This window comes from Centroberyx affinis, unplaced genomic scaffold, assembly GCF_046629955.1.
Source record: "Centroberyx affinis isolate AG114_WGS23_722 - 3 ecotype Tasmania unplaced genomic scaffold, CSIRO-AGI_Caff_v1 ptg002398l_1, whole genome shotgun sequence".
NCBI classification, from domain to species: domain Eukaryota; kingdom Metazoa; phylum Chordata; class Actinopteri; order Beryciformes; family Berycidae; genus Centroberyx; species Centroberyx affinis.
Window position 1 is genome coordinate 100,940 of NW_027280650.1, and position 21,995 is coordinate 122,934.

Consider the following 21,995-nt stretch of genomic DNA (forward strand, 5'->3'; position numbering starts at 1 on the left):
TGTGTCGCCTTGTTCATTTTCCCCCTTCACAATATGGAATGAGTGAGAGCATCACTCTAGGTAAATCTTGATGCTGGATGCTCTCCAGTTGCTGCCATCGGACGCAACGCAGCTAGCGTAGCAGATCAGCTGACTGTAAAGGGAGCGTTCACTCGAAGCTTGATGCCCAGTAGCTCCATTGTAGCTTGGCCGTAAACGATACTTACTGCTGTCGCTGTATCGGCCTGAATCCAGGCAAGGCTGCATGATTCTCCCCTCCAACCTCCTCTCCACACTCCAGACACCTGCCTCTCTCTGTGGGCAGGCCGCACTGTAAGACCAGATCAGATCAGTTGGCTCAGTCTGTCAGACTGCTTTCTCTTCTTACTGTGTCTTATTACTTCACTTCTGCATTTCACTACAAATACATCAACTGGACCTGCGTAAGCATGCAGTCTGATGGACTAAACCCTAACCCATATATAAATAAATAAATAAAAAGTAGCATTAACTTACCTCATCAACAAAACATGGGTGATTGTTTGGACACACTGTGAAAAAAATCAGCCAGTTAAATTAAGCTTGGATCACCTGAATCACTGCCACAGAAGATAAACTCAACTAAGAATCAAGGTGTTTAAATAGACTGTACAGACCAGGGTTAAGTGACTCTACATACAGAAATTTACAATTTTTAACATGCTATAATTTAAAATAAGATTTGAACATAGTGTTAACAGAACAATTTAATACAATATATCAACATAGGCTGTTGCAGACTCAGAACAGTACAAACTGTCCAATCATTTTTTAGAAAAATAAAATCTATTTAAGAGACAGATGAATACCACTTAATAGACAAAACTAAGAATCAATTTATCTGTCAAGTGAAGCTCCAGCAAACCATGACAATCGTAGTTTACATATATACAGTATAATACTTACCATACCAAGTGAGCTGCCCATGGTCTTGCTGTATGACTGTCTGGGCAACAGCCAGCATGTCATCAGGCATTGTGGGTATAAAGGCCCGCTGTTGGGTTGAATAAAACAAGAACTGACGAGTTGGCATGAAAGTAACATTTATCATGGATTATTATTGAAGCTGTGAGTAACTTTAAGACAAACCCCAAGCGGCTGACTTCCTTTCACTACTGTCCTCCTATTTGACCTCAAACTGGTCTCCACCGCTCCCACACACAAAGCGGGCAATACACTTGATCTGATTGTGACTCGAAACTGTTCCACGGCAAACCTGACTGTCACCCCCTTACATCTGTCAGACCACTTCTTTGTTCAATTCATGGTTTCCTTGCCGGAACATCCTCACGTTCCGCCGCAAATGGTCTCCTTCAGACGGAACCTCCGGTCCCTCACACCGGCTTGGCTCTCCAATGAGGTCTCGGCTACCATGCCCCCTCATAAAGAGTTCTCCTCACTCCATGTCAATGAGGCTACAGATACACTCTGCTCCTCACTAGCCGTCTCTCTAGACAATCTCTGCCCGCTCTCATCCAAACCTGCTCGTAAAACCCCCACTAGCCCATGGCTCACCGGTGTCATCAGAGAGCAACGGGCGGGACTCAGAGCAGCTGAGAGAAAATGGCGCAAATCCAGTGATCCCACTGACCTCACTGACAATCAAGCTCTCTTATCGGCATTCTCCTTCCATCTAAAAAGTGCCAAGACCACTTACTATCAGGAGAAAATCAGCAGTGCCAAGGACGCTCGGAAATTATTTTCAGCTTTTAATTCACTCCTCAAACCTCCACCACCTCCACCCTCAAGTTTGCTCACGGCTGACCTCTTCGCATCCTTCTTTACTGATAAGGTTTCTACCATCAGTAATCAGTTCTCTGAGCCTGACCAACTCAGTATGCTGCCACCAGCTAACAGGACCTCACTCCTGTCTTTTTCCCATCTCCCTGAGCAAGTCTCCAAACTTCTGCTTGACTCTCGTCCCACTACCTGTCCGTTGGACCCCATACCCTCCAACCTCCTGCAGGCCATCTCTCCCACACTTATCCCTGCAGTCACGCACATCATTAACTCCTCAATCTCAGCGGGTGTGTTCCCCACTGCTTTTAAGCAAGCGCGGGTTACCCTGCTGCTAAAAAAACCTACACTCAGCCCATCTCAGGTTGATAATTACAGGCCGGTTTCACTACTCACCTTCCTTTCCAAGACACTTGAGCGTGCGGTCTTTAATCAAGTCTCTGAATTCCTTTCTGAGAACAGCCTGTATGATCCTAACCAGTCTGGCTTCAAACGCAGACACTCTACTGAGACTGCGCTCTTGTCTCTAGTGGAAACACTGCGATCAGCTAGAGCTGCCGGTCAGTCCTCTGTCCTACTGTTACTTGACCTTGATCGGCCGCCTTTGACACGGTTAACCACCAAATCCTCCTCTCCACACTCGCTGAGCTTGGCTTCTCAGGATTTGCTCTCTGCTGGTTTGAGTCCTACCTCTCAGGGAAATCCTTTAGAGTGTCTTGGAGAGAGGATGTGTCTAAATCCCACCGCTTGTCCACAGGGGTACCTTCTCTTTTCAATATACACCACCTCACTGGGTGCAGTGATCCGCTCACATGGCTTCTCATACCATTCATATGCTGACTATACCCAGCTCCTCCTATCGTTCCCGCCAGACGACCCCACAGTCTCGGCCCCAAGTCTCTAGCCAGACTCTTCTCTTCTGTGGTTCCCCGGTGGTGGAACGAGTTACCAAACTCCATTCGATCCGCAGAGTCCCTCTCAATCCTTAAGAAAAGGCTAAAGACCCAGCTCTTTAGCGAATACCTTCTCACCTAATGGCCCGTGTAACCAAACCAAAAAAAATAAAAAATAAATGTTTTGCCTCTATGCACTCTATGCATTGCCTCTATGCACTGCTTTGTAGCACTGCCTCGTAGCACCTATGTCCTGTTGGACCAGAACTTAGCTTTATAGCACTTACTCTCGTTGTTCTCTCCTAACTAGAACCTTGCTTGTGTTGTATGAAAAGCTTGTGTAAGTCGCTTTGGATAAAAGCGTCTGCCAAATGTGAAATTGTAAATTGTAAATTGTAAGACCTTTGTTTACAAAATGGTAGAATATATGATCAGTTGTATTCTTTAAAGATTGAGCAATAAAATCAGGTAACAATAGATATTCTGAATTTTGGAATTAAACCCTTCATATGTATAGACTACAGTCCATCATATGTCACACTTAAGCAATATCACACAAAAGGGAGTGCTGATATACTGTATATCAGCACAGCTGTGATTCGGTTGTAGAGCAGTTTACACTGTGTGAAGTGAAATCATTTAGAGAGGAGAACATGAGAGGTGTTTACCAGCATATTGTCAGGAGACAGGCCGAGCTGCTTCAGAGGCGTCAGCAGATAGTGAGTCCCAGTGAGCAGCACAGCAGCCAGGTGGACGGTCAGCTCTATCACTGTGTTGTCCACAATACTGTGATCAGACCGGACGCTCAGAGCGCCCAACCTGTTGTGTACCAAGGCTGCAGCAAAATCCCTCACTTCTCTGTGATGCAGGTACCTTGAGCCCTGGATGAGCTCTCCAAATGCGTCACATCGCTGATGGAAGAAACATTAAGTGGCAGTAAATAAGATTTTTACAGCCCCATAGCCCAAAATGACCATAATGTATATACTGTATATATTTTTATTTGGGGGGGGGGGTTGATAGGGTTGTTGATCAATACCAGTGACTCAGCCATTATTTGGACAGATCTCTGGCTTTCAAAACTAATTTTGGACCGTACTCTATTTTTGAACAAAACTGTTGTGGAATTTCAAGACACTGCCAATAATTTGACTGAGGGTTAAGCAGTTGCGGTATGATGTAATTCATCATACTTGATCTATGCTAACTAACTACTTTAAATAGTCTTTGATTAAGTTGCACAGGGCATGGCTTTAACAATTTTAACCATAATCCATGGGTTGAACTCTCCACATTTGGAACTGCATCCTGTGTACTTTGTACACACATTCTACTTTGTACACTTTGGTTATGGAGTTGTTTAATTTACTTGAATTTGTTTTTGTACCTTTCATTTACTCAAATTCAACTCAACATACCTATCTTAGTTTGCAGGACGCACCCTTAGAGTGAGTGTAGCCTACTTCAGAAAATCATCTTTTAAAGAAATATTAAAATTTCTTTTTGCGTCAAAGTGTTTCCATAAAATGTTGCATGTTTCTGGTTGCTGCAACACAGATGTTTAAGTCAAGCTTTTAGTTGCCCATGAGTCAATACCACTAATAAGGGATTCATTTCTCTTTCATTCTTCTTAGTGGACACAACTTCAATTTATGAATATAGTCCTACCTGTATGATACGTTTTTCTGACTGAGATCAGTGATAGTGCTGATCTTCTATCTTCTACTGAAGATTTTTGACAGAATATTTTCTTCAGTTTCTACCTACGTGTTTTTCTTCATTGCTCTTACCTCGGCGGTGGGATGAAGGCCAGTGTTGGCAGATCTGTACAGGGTTGTAACCTCTCTGAAAAGAGCCAGAAGGATGAACAGCGTCCGTTTTCTTGGCGGAGCGGTGCATTTCTAAAACAAATCGAAACAAAACATTGAGCAATTCTTTCCCTGCATTTGAACAATGTCCCTGTTTCTACTAAACTGTTGTGAAACAGATATCAGGTTTAGGGAAACAACTGTGGAGTGTTGATAAGAAACCATTAAGTTAAACATACTGCCTGTAGTGTTAAAAATACAGGTTAAAAATAAAACACTGTAAGAATTGAAGGAATGGATCAAGAATATGAAAGATAATGCATGCTTACTTGCAGCAGTAGGAAGCTTGGTAAATTAAATTAAAATACCTCGCATACTTCCTCTATCTCGTCAACATTGCCCTCCACCGCTGCCTTGGCAACAGCATCACGCACCGCCTTGTAATCCTCTCCATACACAAGATACTGGTCCATGTGGCCTCCATCTTCATTCTGTCAACAACATGTTGGTGTAGGAAAAGACATTTTCCAATTTACCCAAACACATGGATGTTAAAGTTTTTCATGAGATATCCTGGTGGCTCCCACCATGTGGCCTCGCCAATATCCCAAATGCAAGCTATGTATCTTAGGATCAAGTAAGGTCATTATAATGTTATGAGGAACCTTCTATGTGTGGAACAGGCACTAGCCGCCATGTGGCCATTCCCCTACAAGGCACTTCCGATCATCGAGAGGAATATACTATCTAGTGAAACCTTCTAGAGAAACCTTCTATGTGTGGGCCAGGCACTAGCCGCTGTGTGGCCATTCCCTTATTATGCACCTCCAACTATCGAAGGAATATACTACATAGTGAAATCTACTGTGTGTGGCCATCCCTCTAATGAGAAGCTTCCAGGGGGAAACAATCTGCGTATCCAGAACAGACCAAAGGTAAGCTGCAGAAGACCAACAGCCCATTCAGTCAGGATAACTCACATACCGATATTAATAATATTTACAAATGGTTATGACAGGCAATAAGTTTTGGTTTTGGCTGAATAGAGCTGCTTTATGGTTCACTGCTGCATTAGACTTTAGTCATGGAGTACAGTGTATTTGATAGCTTAAATAGGCCGGCTTATTGCGAGGGGGGCGCTTAATATGAGTTGCGATGAGTAGTGTGTGTATTATGCGTCTTGCAGCACGACTCGAGTTGTCTGCCTGAACTGGCTTCACAGGCTTCGCTTCATTACTTTTGTTGCTACAATGATCTATTTTCCCTATGTCGATCAACGAAGTTTCATCATTTCTTATTAATTCATCATTATGTATGTATATTAAAAATCTGAGGGTTGGGTACTGTCTCGGAAATCAGAAAATGCTAGTATGATAATGACTGAATGGCTGTGTACCTGCTGATGGATCTCTGCAGGGAAAAGCCAGCTGAACTCTGGTTTCTTCACCAGAGTCTGAATGAACTCGACGCCCTGCGAGCCGCTGAGCTTGCGGATCAGGTAAACACGGTACCAGTCGTTCCCACTCCGCTCACAAAATTCAACCACAGCGTTCAGGAATTCTTCAGCTCCATCTGGGACGTTGTTATCTGCTGGAGCAACACAGACCAGGAGAGTCTTCATTTTGTATACTGACTGGATGTCTCATTTTGGAACAAAATTCCTGATTTTGACAATATACAGAGTTTGACAGTACATGAAGGGTTTCATTCCAAAATACTATAGTATCCTCAAAACTACTTTAGCAGCAAAGCTCTTAAGATTATTTCTGATCTTATTAACAGCTCAGCAAGTGCTTTACTTTCGCACATATGAGTAGGCATCATTTTTTTTTTAATGGTGAATTCTTGTCACCAAAACAGCCTGCTGACAGATGGACGTTTTGGTTGTGTATTTATCTTCAATTAATTTTCCACTGCCATCGCCTGTTTCACTATATTTGGTCATTGCTATTTGTAAATTCATTATTCATTCAAACCATTGTAATCTAAACCCTAAATCCCTAACCCTAATCCTAAAAACAACCATTCATTCCCCACTCTGTCAATGCATTACCTTACTCTGAAAACAGTGGGCTGAATGGCAACAGCAAGACAAACTGTACCATTTAAATAAATATGCCAACAAACTGATTGCAGTGTAAACAGGTCACACTACATACTGTATAACATACATTTCACATCAAAATAAAGCAGCGGCTCTCACCAGACAGCATGTCACTGATCAGCTGGGCGGCCATGGTGAGGGACAGACGCAGTCTTGCGACGTGCTGCAGGTGTTGAATAGACACTGGGGCAGGAGGCTGGGCAGCCGCGGTCAGGAAGTGGCGCAGGAACTGTCTCTCTTCAGTGAAAAACGGCTGCAGCTCTTCTGCCTTGTTGCCTTCCTGGGGCATTTTCTCCCACATGGAGTCCTGGACAGAAAAGAAGTTAAAGGAGCATTAAGTAATCAATGACTCTATCGGCTGCCAGCAGAAAGGGAAACAACATCAGCAGGTCAATGGCACATCTATCTGGTTTAACCTTTTCTATAATCTGTTGGTTTGGAAATCTTAGCTTTAAGAATACAACTCTACAGTATAGTTAAGCTAGGCAAGGAGATCATAGTTGTCGCTCTCCTGGATCTTTCTTATGTATATCAAGCAAGTCACGCGACAGACCATCTCACTGGACTTACATCACCTTCAGTTCCAGCTGCTCATATCTGGCCGCAGGTTTGGCTTTCCCAAGTGTGGGAGCAACAGGTGGACGAAATCTTTCATCCAAGAAGCTAAGAAGTCTTTAAATGGTTTTTTTTATAAGAGGGTATAAACCAAAATTTGAGAGTAAGAAAACAGGAAAACACAACCAAAGTAAAATTGCTAAAAAAAAATAATTAAACCAACTAACAAAACAAATATAGCCGCAAGCGGCCATGAAAGGGGTTCAAGTCTTTTCTGAATGGTACTGACGTTGCAAATAAAGTGTCAGTGGTTCTGAGGACATGGTCCAAATATATCCCTTGATATATCTGCAGGGATTAAAGCAAAAAAAAATCTTCTGACTGAAAAGTTTTTTTCAGGCCAAGTCATATTCCCCATCTACAATTTGTAAAACAAGTTACAGAGGAGGCCCCCACATTAGCGAGTGTACACACTGTCTGGCTTTTTTTTTTTAGAAAAGGCGGGTTCCGCACCGCCTTTTTAGAGCGGCCGCTTTTTTTCCGCCGTGCGGTCGCTTCCCATAGGTTTTCATGTAATAAAGGCAGAGGCAGCTGAGAAAAAGGTGGACAGTGTGTACACGCCCTTAGCCCTCAACGCCTGCTAAACAAGTACAATTATGAGATTTCAGCACCAGCCCATGCTTAACCTACACTTTATTTACATACTTGAGACCAATAGCGTTTTAAGGGAAGAAGATGCTTTTGAATAGCTTTTCTATTGCCAATTGCTTTAATGTAATTTCAATGCTGTTTTCAATCTATGAAATAAAACTGATACTTTTTGCAAGGCTTGACTGTTTTTAGTCATACAAATAATCAACCATCTACATAACTTTTCAGTGCATATGTTTTTATTTATCTTATTATAACACCTAACAAAACAATGTTTCTGTTCTAAGTGAATCTCTTTTTCTTAACAGAAAAAAAACAAAAAATAAACTAACAGCACATTAAAGAACAATAAGTGCAATTCTTGTGCTTTTCACTTTTTCTGCTTTTTGGCAGTGAAACCATATGCCTGAAGCTTGGCTACACCTGATACCCGTTTCAGGGTTTTTTCTGTGGGACTAGCTACAGGTGCAGTGGCTCTGGCTCCAGGAGTGGAGGATGAGGAGGAGGCTGTAGCAGCAGCAGTGGCTCTGACTCCAGCAGTGGAGGATGAGGAGGAGGAAGCTGTAGCAGGTGCAGTGGCTCTGACTCCAGGAGTGGAGGATGAGGAGGAGGCTGCAGCAGCAGCAGTGGCTCTGACTCCAGGAGTGGAGGATGAGGAGGAGGCTGCAGCAGCAGCAGTGGCTCTGACTCCAGGAGTGGAGGATGAGGAGGAGGCTGCAGCAGCAGCAGTGGCTCTGACTCCAGGAGTGGAGGATGAGGAAGAGGCTGTAGCAGGTGCAGTGGCTCTGACTCCAGTAGTGGAGGATGAGGAGGAGGCTGTAGCAGGTGCAGTGGCTCTGACTCCAGGAGTGGAGGATGAGGAGGAGGAAGCTGTAGCAGGTGCAGTGGCTCTGACCCCAGGAGTGGAGGATGAGGAGAAGGAGGCTCTAGCAGCAGCAGTGGCTCTGGCTCCAGGAGTGGAGGATGAGGAGGAGGAGGCTCTAGCAGCAGCAGTGGCTCTGACTCCAGGAGTGGAGAATGAGGAGGAGGCTGTAGCAGGTGCAGTGGCTCTGACTCCAGGAGTGGAGGATGAGGAGGAGGAAGCTGTAGCAGGTGCAGTGGCTCTGACTCCAGGAGTGGAGGATGAGGAGGAGGCTGCAGCAGCAGCAGTGGCTCTGACTCCAGGAGTGGAGGATGAGGAGGAGGAAGCTGTAGCAGGTGCAGTGGCTCTGACTCCAGGAGTGGAGGATGAGGAGGAGGCTGTAGCAGGTGCAGTGGCTCTGACTCCAGGAGTGGAGGATGAGGAGGAGGAAGCTGTAGCAGGTGCAGTGGCTCTGACTCCAGGAGTGGAGGATGAGGAGGAGGCTGCAGCAGCAGCAGTGGCTCTGACTCCAGGAGTGGAGGATGAGGAGGAGGCTGTAGCAGGTGCAGTGGCTCTGACTCCAGGAGTGGAGGATGAGGAGGAGGAAGCTGTAGCAGGTGCAGTGGCTCTGACTCCAGGAGTGGAGGAGGAGGAGGAGGCTGCAGCAGCAGCAGTGGCTCTGACTCCAGGAGTGGAGGATGAGGAGGAGGCTGTAGCAGGTGCAGTGGCTCTGACTCCAGGAGTGGAGGATGAGGAGGAGGAAGCTGTAGCAGGTGCAGTGGCTCTGACTCCAGGAGTGGAGGAGGAGGAGGAGGCTGCAGCAGCAGCAGTGGCTCTGACTCCAGGAGTGGAGGATGAGGAGGAGGCTGTAGCAGGTGCAGTGGCTCTGACTCCAGGAGTGGAGGATGAGGAGGAGGAAGCTGTAGCAGGTGCAGTGGCTCTGACTCCAGGAGTGGAGGAGGAGGCTCTAGCAGCAGCAGTGGCTCTGACTCCAGGAGTGGAGAATGAGGAGGAGGCTGTAGCAGGTGCAGTGGCTCTGACTCCAGGAGTGGAGGATGAGGAGGAGGAAGCTGTAGCAGGTGCAGTGGCTCTGACTCCAGGAGTGGAGGATGAGGAGGAGGCTGCAGCAGCAGCAGTGGCTCTGACTCCAGGAGTGGAGGATGAGGAGGAGGAAGCTGTAGCAGGTGCAGTGGCTCTGACCCCAGGAGTGGAGGATGAGGAGAAGGAGGCTCTAGCAGCAGCAGTGGCTCTGGCTCCAGGAGTGGAGGATGAGGAGGAGGAGGCTCTAGCAGCAGCAGTGGCTCTGACTCCAGGAGTGGAGAATGAGGAGGAGGCTGTAGCAGGTGCAGTGGCTCTGACTCCAGGAGTGGAGGATGAGGAGGAGGAAGCTGTAGCAGGTGCAGTGGCTCTGACTCCAGGAGTGGAGGATGAGGAGGAGGAAGCTGTAGCAGGTGCAGTGGCTCTGACTCCAGGAGTGGAGGATGAGGAGGAGGCTGCAGCAGCAGCAGTGGCTCTGACTCCAGGAGTGGAGGATGAGGAGGAGGAAGCTGTAGCAGGTGCAGTGGCTCTGACTCCAGGAGTGGAGGATGAGGAGGAGGCTGTAGCAGGTGCAGTGGCTCTGACTCCAGGAGTGGAGGATGAGGAGGAGGAAGCTGTAGCAGGTGCAGTGGCTCTGACTCCAGGAGTGGAGGATGAGGAGGAGGCTGCAGCAGCAGCAGTGGCTCTGACTCCAGGAGTGGAGGATGAGGAGGAGGCTGTAGCAGGTGCAGTGGCTCTGACTCCAGGAGTGGAGGATGAGGAGGAGGAAGCTGTAGCAGGTGCAGTGGCTCTGACTCCAGGAGTGGAGGAGGAGGAGGAGGCTGCAGCAGCAGCAGTGGCTCTGACTCCAGGAGTGGAGGAGGAGGAGGAGGCTGCAGCAGCAGCAGTGGCTCTGACTCCAGGAGTGGAGGATGAGGAGGAGGCTGTAGCAGGTGCAGTGGCTCTGACTCCAGGAGTGGAGGATGAGGAGGAGGAAGCTGTAGCAGGTGCAGTGGCTCTGACTCCAGGAGTGGAGGAGGAGGAGGAGGCTCTAGCAGCAGCAGTGGCTCTGACTCCAGCAGTGGAGGATGAGGAGGAGGAGGCTGTAGCAGCAGCAGTGGCTCTGACTCCAGGAGTGGAGGATGGGGAAGAGGCTGCAGCAGCAGCAGTGGCTCTGACTCCAGGAGTGGAGGATGAGGAGGAGGCTGCAGCAGCAGCAGTGGCTCTGACTCCACGAGTGGAGGATGAGGAGGAGGCTGTAGCAGGTGCAGTGGCTCTGACTCCAGGAGTGGAGGATGAGGAGGAGGCTGTAGCAGGTGCAGTGGCTCTGACTCCAGGAGTGGAGGATGAGGAGGAGGAAGCTGTAGCAGGTGCAGTGGCTCTGACTCCAGGAGTGGAGGATGAGGAGGAGGAAGCTGTAGCAGGTGCAGTGGCTCTGACTCCAGGAGTGGAGGATGAGGAGGAGGAAGCTGTAGCAGGTGCAGTGGCTCTGACTCCAGGAGTGGAGGATGAGGAGGAGGCTGCAGCAGCAGCAGTGGCTCTGACTCCAGGAGTGGAGGATGAGGAGGAGGAAGCTGTAGCAGGTGCAGTGGCTCTGACCCCAGGAGTGGAGGATGAGGAGAAGGAGGCTCTAGCAGCAGCAGTGGCTCTGGCTCCAGGAGTGGAGGATGAGGAGGAGGAGGCTCTAGCAGCAGCAGTGGCTCTGACTCCAGGAGTGGAGAATGAGGAGGAGGCTGTAGCAGGTGCAGTGGCTCTGACTCCAGGAGTGGAGGATGAGGAGGAGGAAGCTGTAGCAGGTGCAGTGGCTCTGACTCCAGGAGTGGAGGATGAGGAGGAGGAAGCTGTAGCAGGTGCAGTGGCTCTGACTCCAGGAGTGGAGGAGGAGGAGGAGGCTGCAGCAGCAGCAGTGGCTCTGACTCCAGGAGTGGAGGATGAGGAGGAGGCTGTAGCAGGTGCAGTGGCTCTGACTCCAGGAGTGGAGGATGAGGAGGAGGAAGCTGTAGCAGGTGCAGTGGCTCTGACTCCAGGAGTGGAGGAGGAGGAGGAGGCTCTAGTAGCAGCAGTGGCTCTGACTCCAGCAGTGGAGGATGAGGAGGAGGCTGCAGCAGCAGCAGTGGCTCTGACTCCAGGAGTGGAGGATGAGGAGGAGGCTGCAGCAGCAGCAGTGGCTCTGACTCCAGGAGTGGAGGATGAGGAGGAGGCTGCAGCAGCAGCAGTGGCTCTGACTCCAGGAGTGGAGGATGAGGAGGAGGCTGTAGCAGGTGCAGTGGCTCTGACTCCAGGAGTGGAGGATGAGGAGAAGGAGGCTGTAGCAGGTGCAGTGGCTCTGACTCCAGGAGTGGAGGATGAGGAGAAGGAGGCTCTAGCAGCAGCAGTGGCTCTGGCTCCAGGAGTGGAGGAGGAGGAGGAGGAGGCTCTAGCAGCAGCAGTGGCTCTGACTCCAGGAGTGGAGAATGAGGAGGAGGCTGTAGCAGGTGCAGTGGCTCTGACTCCAGGAGTGGAGGATGAGGAGGAGGAAGCTGTAGCAGGTGCAGTGGCTCTGACTCCAGGAGTGGAGGATGAGGAGAAGGAGGCTCTAGCAGCAGCAGTGGCTCTGGCTCCAGGAGTGGAGGATGAGGAGGAGGAGGCTCTAGCAGCAGCAGTGGCTCTGGCTCCAGGAGTGGAGGATGAGGAGGAGGAGGCTGTAGCAGGTGCAGTGGCTCTGACTCCAGGAGTGGATGAGGCTCTAGCAGCAGCAGTGGCTCTGACTCCAGGAGTGGAGGATGAGGAGGAGGCTGTAGCAGGTGCAGTGGCTCTGACTCCAGGAGTGGGGGATCAGGAGGAGGAAGCTGTAGCAGGTGCAGTGGCTCTGACTCCAGGAGTGGAGGATGAGGAGAAGGAGGCTGTAGCAGGTGCAGTGGCTCTGACTCCAGGAGTGGAGGATGAGGAGAAGGAGGCTCTAGCAGCAGCAGTGGCTCTGGCTCCAGGAGTGGAGGAGGCTCTAGCAGCAGCAGTGGCTCTGACTCCAGGAGTGGAGGATGAGGAGGAGGAGGCTTTAGCAGGAGCAGAAGAGGTGGAACCTTTCTTTACTTTTCTTACCCTAACTGCTGAGAGGACCTTTACAGCTTCCCTCAGTTTCCTTTCCTTTTGCTTGTCAATGTTCTCCTTCTTCTTCTTCAGATGATTCTGGTATCTCTCATAAGAAGACAGGCACAAGCTCCTCCCGTTGGTTCAATGATCGTGAAACTTGGCAGATTATCTGCCAAGTTTCATGATCATTGAACCAACGGGTGTGGAGTTACGGCCATTTTTGTGTTAGGCCACGCCCATTTTTGGCATTTGCGGTGCCCCCTTTTGGTCGAATTGCACAAAATTCGGTACACGTTTGAAATGCCATTCCAGACGAGGCTGAGAAGTTTGCCCATTAAAATATCAAATAATGAATTACTTTGTAATTTAGTCTATTTATTCATAGATTAATGAATTAATTTGTAAACAAATTTATTAATGCCTATTTTTATTGTACAATTAGTTATTAATTAATGAAATGCTTTATTACTATTTCCGTGACACTTGTGGTCCTCCATAGACTTGTGGAGATATAGATGTTAATTGATTTTGCATATTTTGAAAAATATAGTGACAGACTTCTGAATTGACCATAGGTTGCAGTGAGGCAACCTTTTGTCACAATTCAGTGGATGTGCTGAAAAAATTTCAGTTCTCTAGGATATGGAGGGTCGTCGGGTGATTTATTTAGATTTTTTGAATTTTGGAATGTGAAATGTCTAGAAATTTAGATTTGTTGTAATAAGCCACACCCACTTTAATCAATCATTACCAAATTTTATGCATCGACTGAGTCATGACCCTAGATCGTGCAAACCAAATTTCGTACAAATCCATGTAGCCGATTACGAGATATAAAATTTTCGCATTTGTGGCGCCCCCTACTGTTCAAGATTAAAACAGCTGTGCACACATGGTCATTGATGATATCTGAACATATTCATAAAGTTTTGTGATGATTGGACACTCGGTCATGAAATTACGACAATTTAGCTGACAGGCCACGCTCTCTCTCAAATTTAAAAATTAACATCTTCAAAACGACAGTAGATATCAACAACCTTTTAACAACTTTTAATGAGATAGGTCTGTAGATGATACATAAAAATTTCGGTGGTGATCGGTCAAACGGTGTAGGAGGAGATGTTACAAATGTGTTTTTCAAAACTTTCAAAATATCTCAAAAACTTTCCAGGCACACCTTGAGGTTCCAAATTGCAAAGTTGTAGAGTATGGTCACCTGTATAATGTGGACCATGTTTTGTGAAAATCGGACTTACGGTGTGGATGTTATGGCCTTTAACGTAAAACCTTTGATTATAGAGCCACCTTCAGGCGGATTGGGTTAATTTTTCTGGACCTAGTAATGGTTACCAATATCTGTCATTGGGCCAAATTTGATATCTCTGCAATGTACCAACTCACGGGAATTTGCGCCAACGTCGATGAACAATAATAAACCAGCACAAAAACAAGAGGGTTTCAGCCCCATTCGGGGCTTGAACCCCTAAATATTTGCCTGCATGTAAAAATGTGTAGTAATTTAATACATGATTGCCAGCCAAAGTTCCTTAAGCAGGGCTCTCCACAGCTGAAGGGTCCGGTCACCTTCGATCTTTAGAAAAGACCTGAGATGTCCAAGAGAACCTCTGGTTGCACCTTGGCTCATAAAGGGTTAAATAATCCCATATGTACGTAGGACCCAGACTAAGATGAGCCTAAAGCGTAACCATAAAACTTTATGCTTATTTATGGATGAAAGTCTCTGTATGCCTTTATGAAACAGATAATATGACGGTGCTTTGGCTTTTAGAAGTTAAAGATCTTAGTTTGAAACAGACTTTACCTCCAGGCAGTTGATGTACAAGGCATAGAGCTCTGCTTTATCTCCCTCATCCACAATTCTGCTGTCTTCAACAGATGACAAATGCTGTTGCAAATATTTCTCGACTTCATCAAAGCTGAAACACAGTAGAGTAAGGTTGGTGATACACTAGGTACAATGCAGATGAGCATCCAACAAAGTGAGCCGGAGGGGCTTAATGTTTCCTCACAACCTAATCCTCCTATGTGATTAAAGGAGCAATGCTATGGCAACTCTCTGGGTAATGTTGCCACCAAAGTTGCTCTCTGTATCACTGCTTTTAAGAACTGAATTGCCTGAGAGCTCTCTACATTGACAAATATCTGATCCACAATAATATTAATTCTATTCATTACATTTCAATAATAATAAATTCTACACAATTAAAACACATAATCAAAACAATAAAAACACTGAATAAAAACAGTAAAAACATGTAGCAAAAAAAGCAACAAATCATAAACTGCCACAACATATACCATACATGTAAATATCAATTGATAAGACCAGACAGGAATTCAATAGCTGTTCTATTAATCTTTGATTGTATGAATTCAGCAGTTTCTGCTTCACCCACCTGAACTTCAGCAGCAGTTTGAGAATCACAGATCGCACCACTGGGTTCTTGTCCAGGGACTCGTCGAAGGGCGACAGATCCTTGGTGTGAATCTGATTATGTTCTGGTGTAAAAGTTAACACAGCATCAATAATAGTAAAATGCGACGAGACACCTTAAAAGCAAGATTTAAACTATGATGAGATTTAGCATCAATCTTTACCTTAAATAAAGCATGAGAGATTTTACTGTTAGCTATGTTTCATGATGGAGTAGGAAGTGGTACCTGTCTCAACCATCAGATACGACAACAGGTGGGTGATGACGCCCCCTGTTGGTGGGGTGTTGTCCTTGAAGCACACAGTGGAGACCAGGTCTATGAAGAAACCATTGCAACGCCTGCTGAATTCTGCATTTTTCTTGATAGAAGCCCTGCAGAGTCACAAAAAACAGGTGAGAAAATTGGACAATTGGAGTCAGTGAAAGTACATTGAATTAACAATTCCACCTGTTGACACCAGAAAAAGAGAAAGGACAATTTCACCTCTGGAGGGTTAATAAAGCATCACAAACAAAAATAAATCTCACCTGACATCTTCAGAGACTTCTGGGTTAAAGTTCTGTGGGATCTGTTGTCTGCACATGGGACAGGAAGTGTGTCCTGCATCAAGGCTTCCTCTGATGCAGGCTGAGCAGCAGACATGAAGGCAGGGCAGCTGCACTGGATCCTGAGGTTCTCTCATGCACACCACACACTGGAGTCCAAACCTTTATCAAAATGTGAGCAAACTGCATCAAATTCAAATACAGCTAAAGAATGTTCTTGAGTATTTGATTTAAACAAAAAAAAACAATAAAAGCATATTAATAGGCTCTTACTTGCAAAGCTGTTCGCTCGCTCCTTGCTTGCAAGACTTCAGTAACTTAATCACTGCTTGAAAAGCTTTCTCTGATTGTAAATCAGAGTTTCCACCCAGAACCTTAGACATATGAAAATATAGTATATGAAATTATAATAATGCAGTGATATTTTGACAGACTTTAGGTAAAAGTTGATGTTGTCCGCAAATACATCATGAGTGAAAACATGCGCATTACTAAGTATTGTTTTTCCAGGACATCAACAAAATGCAGTTGTACAGATATTTACAGAGATTACATAATATAGATAATTGTATAAAAATGATATTTTCACATCATTTTGAATAGGGTTTGACCGATATGGGTTTTTGAAGGCCGATACAAATATTTTTGTATTGAAGATGCTAACAGCTGATATTTTGTGCCAATATTCATTATCTTTAAATTTGACCTTTTGCATGCCAAAGAAATAATGTGTTTCCCCCAGAATTTTCAGGGTGGAAAAGCCTCTGAAACAGCATTTAGACCATCACGGGACACTAAAACTCTCCACTGAAACCCAGACTAATGAAATTGTTTTGAGTGGATTAGCAGCTCCTCAAGGCTGGGCGAGGCAGGTTTCACTGCAGGTTTTATAGACTGCCCCCCTCCATCACACTGGAGATGGACCGATATCCAATTTTTAATAAAAGGCCAATATCAGCTCGATATATCGGTCTAACCCTAGATTTGAAGTGGATGCAGCATTAAAAATCAACTCACTCTGCCTAAGGTGCGAATGTGATCAAGGACCAGGTTCCTCAGCTGCTTCTCTTCATTATCAAAACCCAGCAGCATGTGTTCCACAAACAACGAGAGGGTGTAGATGCGCTTCCAGCCATTGCTACAGAACGATATTATCACAGATGATAATAACAGTCAATTTGTTTGTTCAATAAATAGGTCCAGATTCACTAAGATTGTGTTAAAAGGGTCATTTTTTGCGCTTCAGTTGCTTGAGCTAAATGTGCAGTTTTCATCTTATTCACTAAGATGAAAAAGAGCACAGCACAAGCAAAAAGGCCCTGCATCACTAATTGTAAGCACAAATTGAGTGTTTCAACTGTAAGACTAATCCCCCTGGGCCTTGCACCCTCAAACCCTAAAGCTCCTTTACCAAATTGGCTCTACCAAATTGTGATCGGTATCACAGACACTACTCTTGAATGGTTCATGTCATATCACTCTGACAGAAAAAAATCTCTGTAGGTCTGGGCAATTCTATCTCTAAATCAACACTTGTTACATGTGGTGTACTGCAGGGTTCCATTTTGGGCCCCTTTCTTTTTCAATGTACATGCTCCCTCCTGGCCATAGAATTAGAAGACATAATGTCTCTTTCCATTGTTATGCTGATGATACTCAGTTGTATCTCCCAGTAAAGCCCAATGCTGCTGGTTGCTTAGAATCCCTAAAGCATTGCCTGGCAGAACTAAGTCTTGGATGTCACACAATTTTCTGCTATTGAATGATGACAAGTCAGAAGTTTATACTTGGCCCACCTAATAACATCCAAACTATTTATGAATCTCTTGACCCCCTTTCCACCAGTGTAAAATCTAGTTATCTAGAAATCTAGAGTTATCGTTGACTCTGTCAGTTAAGGAATATTTCTAAAATCAGGTCTTTCCTTTCATATGCTGATTTAGAGAAAGTGATTCATGTACTTATTTCTTCACGTATGGACTATTGTAATTCACTGTATTCTGGCCGTAGCCAAAAAGCTCTGTCTTGTCTACAGCTTGTACAGAACGCTGCTCCCAGGCTGCTAAAACAAAGAGGAGAGAGCATATTACCCCCGTATTGGCCTCTCTACACTGGATGCCTATTGTGCACAGAATTGATTTTTAAATTTTATTACTGACCAATGTATATCTCAGAACTTTTAACTCCCCTTGAGCAACAACGCTCACAGAGATCTACTGGAAAAGCTCTGTTGTCAGTTGTCAGACTTAAGACCAAAGGAGACAGAGCTTTTGCAGTGAGGGCCCCGAAATATGGAATGGCTTGCCGAGTCTGTCACTGCTTTTAAATCACATACTTTACATACAACATACTTTTTTAAACTCGCTTTTTCCTAACTGCTTTATTCTCCTTCTCTGTTGGATTTTATTATTTAGTGTTTTTTTATGCTATTTCTTGTATTTATTTTATGTAATTGTTTTCATCTTCTGGTGATCAGCACTTTGTAACTTTAAGAAAAGTGCCTTACAAATAAAATTATTCTTATTCTTATAATTATATTAACTATAACATGGGTCAAATAATGAGATTTATGTAAACATGACCATGACAGGTGCAAAGAGGCTTTATTTTTGGATCAGCACTACTCACTCACTGTGCATGGTTAATGAATTGCATGGCTTTCTGAATTGAGCATTTAATATATCACATGCTCCTCCTGTGCAAACCTTTAGTGAATCTGGGCCTGAGTGTTTCAATCCCACTCCTGTGCAAAAACACCAAAACACCCCTTTACCGGATATTGTGTAGTCTTTCTTTGCATCGCTCTCCATATCTGGTGTTATGCTGGGAGCAGATCAGCTCCATGGAGCCTTGCAGCCTCTTCACCTGCTTCAGCCAGTCTTGGCAACGAGCATCAGTATCTAATGGAGGAGGCTCCAGGCATTCAACACATGCCATTGCTGCATGGACATCCAAAACCTGGAGGAGAGTGATACAGGTTTCAAGGTGTTCAGTACTTGTGCAAGTGCAAATTTTGAGACATTCTGTGAACAAAGCCCTAGAGTGTATAACATTAATTAAAAGAATACTGTAGAGGATAGATAGTGCTTCTATTGGGTTTTGGTGTGTGAAGGTAAAGGTTGTTTGGGGTTTTTGCTTAACGAAAAAGGGGTTCCAAGGTACTCTTTACGCAAAATTGTCAAAAAGCTTTTAATTCAGGTCCAGTTCAAAACATAATATTATAAACAACCCTGACGGATTTTGGAAATGGTTCTTCCCCTTTCCACCATCTTGTTCTCCATACAGTTTGGTGTGTTGCCTTGAAGACCTCAGCATGGTCAAAACACACTGTCCTTTTGAACTATCCATGAAATAATAGGTTTTAGAGTACTGTGGAACTCCTTCCTGTTTCACCAAAATAATAGGCTTGAGAAACAGCAGAGTCTCTGTGTCACACTAAAGCATAGGAAAAACATAAAAATCATCTGCATGCTTGATGCTTGAGTTTGTTTTGGGGAATGTTTACAGTTGCAGTGTGATGTATGGGTGCGCCATGAAAGTCCATGTGGGCTGGGCATATAAGGTGCATGACACATGAATAGAAATACCCAGATCATCATCATGTAGGCCTCTTTATCGTAAACCAAAACAGAACAAGTTGAAGGGTGGGTCTGTTTTCAGTTTTCACTTTCACAAAACATTTGATTTCACCTATTAAATCAAATCTCAGAAAGTTGCTTAAGTTTAGAATTGTTTACCATCTCTGGACAGTCTCTAACATATTGGTTCCTCAGCAAAGGAGAAACAACTTGAGGCTGAAGGGAAATCATCCGCGAGAGGTTCTGTAGACGACTGTGGTAGAAATGGTAGGCTCTGTGGATGTGAGGAAGAGAGGGGCTTTCTTCGCTGTTGCTTCGTCTCTGTAGTTCATTAACACAACTGTTCAGGGCTTCACGCAAAAGCTGTGGAGAATCATGCAAAACATTCAAATGTTGTAAGTACATTATATTTACAATATTCAGTTTAAACTGCAGCAATGTTATGAAAACCTTAGTTTAGAGTGTTTCGGAGTAGAGGTAGGGCTAAAGACAAGACAGTTGACTGTCACAGTAACCTACATTTGGAAACAAATCCACCTTATCACACTATTCACTTTTACTGAGAACGTTACTGAATGGATCTACAGCCACACCACAACAAGCTGCATCAGCTAGCTCTTTTTCTATCCTGGTTGTTATATATTTAGACATTATTTGCATACAGCCAGTTCTCCAGTGGACCTCCGTGATGGCACCAGTTGCGGCTGCAAGATGTGTGACGCAACTGCAAAGCCTCTATTTATTTTCTTCTTCTCTATCAGTGTTTATGTCATTTGTGCAAAAAAAAAAAAAAGCTGAACTAATGAATTAGGTCCCATTCGCTGTTTTGTTCTGCAAGGGATCATTTCTAAATTCTTTGACAGTAGTCAGTAGTGACTATGAGAGATTTAATTTTAGGATTGTGTATAATCAGCAATCTTCAACTATCAGCAGTCAAAAGATTATTTACGATAGTGATAATTTAACTTGTGAATTTAGCCTTGAAAACAGGCTTTGTTTGGCATGATAAATAAATGCTTACCCTTAATTCTTCATCTGTTGTCACTTTCATTGTCATGGAGACAAAATCCTGCAGGTACCTTTGGAAAAATTCCTTCTTCAGTTTGTCATTTACCATTTCATCCATGTAAAGGCCAAGTGGCAGATTCCGAAAGAGATCTTCAAAATGACCATGTGTATGATCTGAAAATAATGTTTTGACAGGACCACTGATGTGTTAGGGTTCAGTTACATAGCTTGTAAATGTGCAACACATTTCCATCATAAAAAGCATTCAGATATGAGACTCGTCTTCAATTACTTTCATGTTTCAGAGTTTGCATCATCAGCACATCCAAGAAGTCTTTGATCCACCAGCTGAAGGGCATGACGCAGCGCATGGTGTTGCCAGCTGTGACATGACTTTGTACCACAAAGACCTTGGAGCTGTATAAGAGGCAGGATGAAGACATTTTGAATCTGATTTTGCAACAGGGGAAGATGACAAGCTTTGGTTTACTAGTAATCTAGCCTGAATAGTTTCAAGTTGGCTCTGTGATTCATTTGCATTTAACAAAGGTGTGACCAACTCAACTTTGCTTGAGTCCCAAGTCAGTCTCAAGTCTTGAGGTACAAGTCAAGTCAAAAGTCTAAAGGTCAAGTCAAGTCCATGTCACTAATGTCAAGTCTCAAGTCTAAATGTAGAACAGCAAGTCAAGTCAGAACAAATCAAGAGTTGAGTATCAATTTAACATCTTAAAGAAAACTAAATATCGAGGACTTTTCAATGCAATATGGTTTTAATAGGATAAAAACTTGGTAAGAGCATCATGAGTTTGATTTCTATAATCAGTTTCGACTTCAATAAATTCAATCATTCCATACAAATTCAGAAAACAGAATTTAAATTCAGTCGTCTGCTGCAACAAATCTCATCACTTTCAATCAAAGTCATTTACACAAACACAAGATCTGAAGTCAAGACTTTAGAAACCTTTTCAAGTCATCAAAGTACAAGTCAAAGTTGGGTCCCAAGTCACCAGAACCCAACTCAAGTCAAGTCTTAAGTCATGCATCAAGTCAAGTCTCAAGCAATTAAAATCGTGACTCAAGTCTGACTCCAAACACAACCAATTCAAAACCTTGGAGCAAGTCTCACACACCATGTGACAAGAGGCGGCTGGTAAAAAATGGGTTCTGTTACAAGGCCTTCTTTTTGAGACTATAAAAAGAGATATACTGTATATGAAAAACATAACACTCAAAAGTTTGATTTTGACAATATCAATGGTAGGCTATGTTGTCAAGATTCACTCCAAGATTCTGATGCAAGATGCAAGGAAATACAGTTGAATCACAACAATATCTTGGTTCTAGCTAGACACCACACATCACACATTAAGTTACTCACTTGCTTTCCACTCTCACATAAGGCATATGAAGCATGTCTTTGTGGGCGAATATCTCAAGCCAAAGGTTCCTGATGTCCTCCTCACTATCTATCAGGAGGTCCAAATTGCAATCCCGATCAATGGCTGAGACCAAGTTAGCAAGGAGTGGTGTGACAACTGCTTGTACTTTCCTCCATAGGGTGTGTCTGTGAGAAATATTCATGCTTAATATAATTATTCACAAGCAACTCTTAGGATCAGTGTGACGTCAGTATGGTGTCTCAGTTGAAACCAATTCTCTGGACTGGCAATAACTGACAGTTATAGTTACAGTTACAAACAGCTAAAGT

The 21,995-nt window shown here is 44.6% G+C and overlaps 1 protein-coding gene across 1 annotated transcript in view; it reads right to left on the reverse strand.

Moving 5' to 3' along the window:
- Nucleotides 1-21,995, reverse strand: part of LOC139656169 (E3 ubiquitin-protein ligase rnf213-alpha-like) — a 59,396-nt gene that overhangs the window by 14,229 nt on the left and 23,172 nt on the right. Inside the window, 19 exon segments of the mRNA XM_071533672.1 lie at nt 207-310; nt 496-530; nt 925-1,012; nt 3,317-3,559; nt 4,439-4,549; nt 4,825-4,947; nt 5,853-6,043; nt 6,660-6,867; nt 14,519-14,633; nt 15,114-15,216; nt 15,379-15,524; nt 15,681-15,860; nt 15,972-16,072; nt 16,716-16,836; nt 18,472-18,656; nt 19,436-19,639; nt 20,298-20,458; nt 20,577-20,701; nt 21,666-21,869. Coding sequence (XP_071389773.1) covers nt 207-310; nt 496-530; nt 925-1,012; nt 3,317-3,559; nt 4,439-4,549; nt 4,825-4,947; nt 5,853-6,043; nt 6,660-6,867; nt 14,519-14,633; nt 15,114-15,216; nt 15,379-15,524; nt 15,681-15,860; nt 15,972-16,072; nt 16,716-16,836; nt 18,472-18,656; nt 19,436-19,639; nt 20,298-20,458; nt 20,577-20,701; nt 21,666-21,869 — 2,748 coding nt within the window.